The sequence below is a fragment of the Tupaia chinensis genome, unplaced genomic scaffold, assembly GCF_000334495.1.
Source record: "Tupaia chinensis unplaced genomic scaffold, TupChi_1.0 Scaffold000377_1, whole genome shotgun sequence".
Lineage (NCBI taxonomy): Eukaryota > Metazoa > Chordata > Mammalia > Scandentia > Tupaiidae > Tupaia > Tupaia belangeri.
The window spans coordinates 1,385,972-1,386,664 of NW_006159875.1; the positions used below are offsets into that span (position 1 = coordinate 1,385,972).

At 64.8% G+C, this 693-nt stretch overlaps 1 protein-coding gene across 1 annotated transcript in view; it reads right to left on the reverse strand.

The window, feature by feature from the left end:
- The window catches only part of SOX11 (SRY-box transcription factor 11), an 8,846-nt gene that overhangs the window by 2,180 nt on the left and 5,973 nt on the right, over positions 1 to 693 (reverse strand). The window contains exon 2 of the mRNA XM_006153468.3: positions 6 to 501. Coding sequence (XP_006153530.2) covers positions 6 to 501 — 496 coding nt within the window. The remainder of the gene's footprint in view (positions 1 to 5; positions 502 to 693) is intronic.

Below are 693 nucleotides of genomic sequence, written 5' to 3' on the forward strand. Positions count from 1 at the left end.
GGGGCCTTGAGCTTGCCGCACTTCTTGCTGGGGCCCTTGGAGGTCTTGGCGCCGCCGCCCGCGCCCCCGCCGCCCGCCGCGCTCTTCTCCGGGCTCTGGCCCGCGCTGGGCTTGGCCGAGGGGTCCATTTTGGGCTTTTTCCGGGGCCGGTACTTGTAGTCGGGGTAGTCGGCCATGTGCTTAAGCCGCAGCCGCTCCGCCTCCCGGATGAACGGGATCTTCTCGCTGTCCTTCAGCATTTTCCACCGCTTGCCCAGGCGCTTGGAGATCTCGGCGTTGTGCATGTCCGGAGACTGCTCCATGATCTTCCTGCGCTCGATCTTGGACCACACCATGAACGCGTTCATCGGCCGCTTGATGTGGCCCGACGCCGTCTTGCACCAGTCCGGGTCGCTCTCGTCCAGGGCCACCGGGCTGCAAGCCATGAATTCGCCCTCCTCTGTGTCCAGCGCTTCCCGGGGCAGGTTGCTCTCCACGCACTCCCAGGCGCGCGCGCTCCTTCTGCAAAAAGTTGAGAGCTCTCTCTCAACTAGTTATCAGGGTGTCATATGGGTGACATCACTCCTCCCGCCAGCCAATGGTCGAGGGCCGGCTCCGCCCATCTCCCTTTATTAACTCTGTGGCCCCTCCCCCTGTACCCCGCCCCCGGGGCTGCTTTGCAAAGATGGGGGAGGGGAGAGGAGGAGGCCTGTC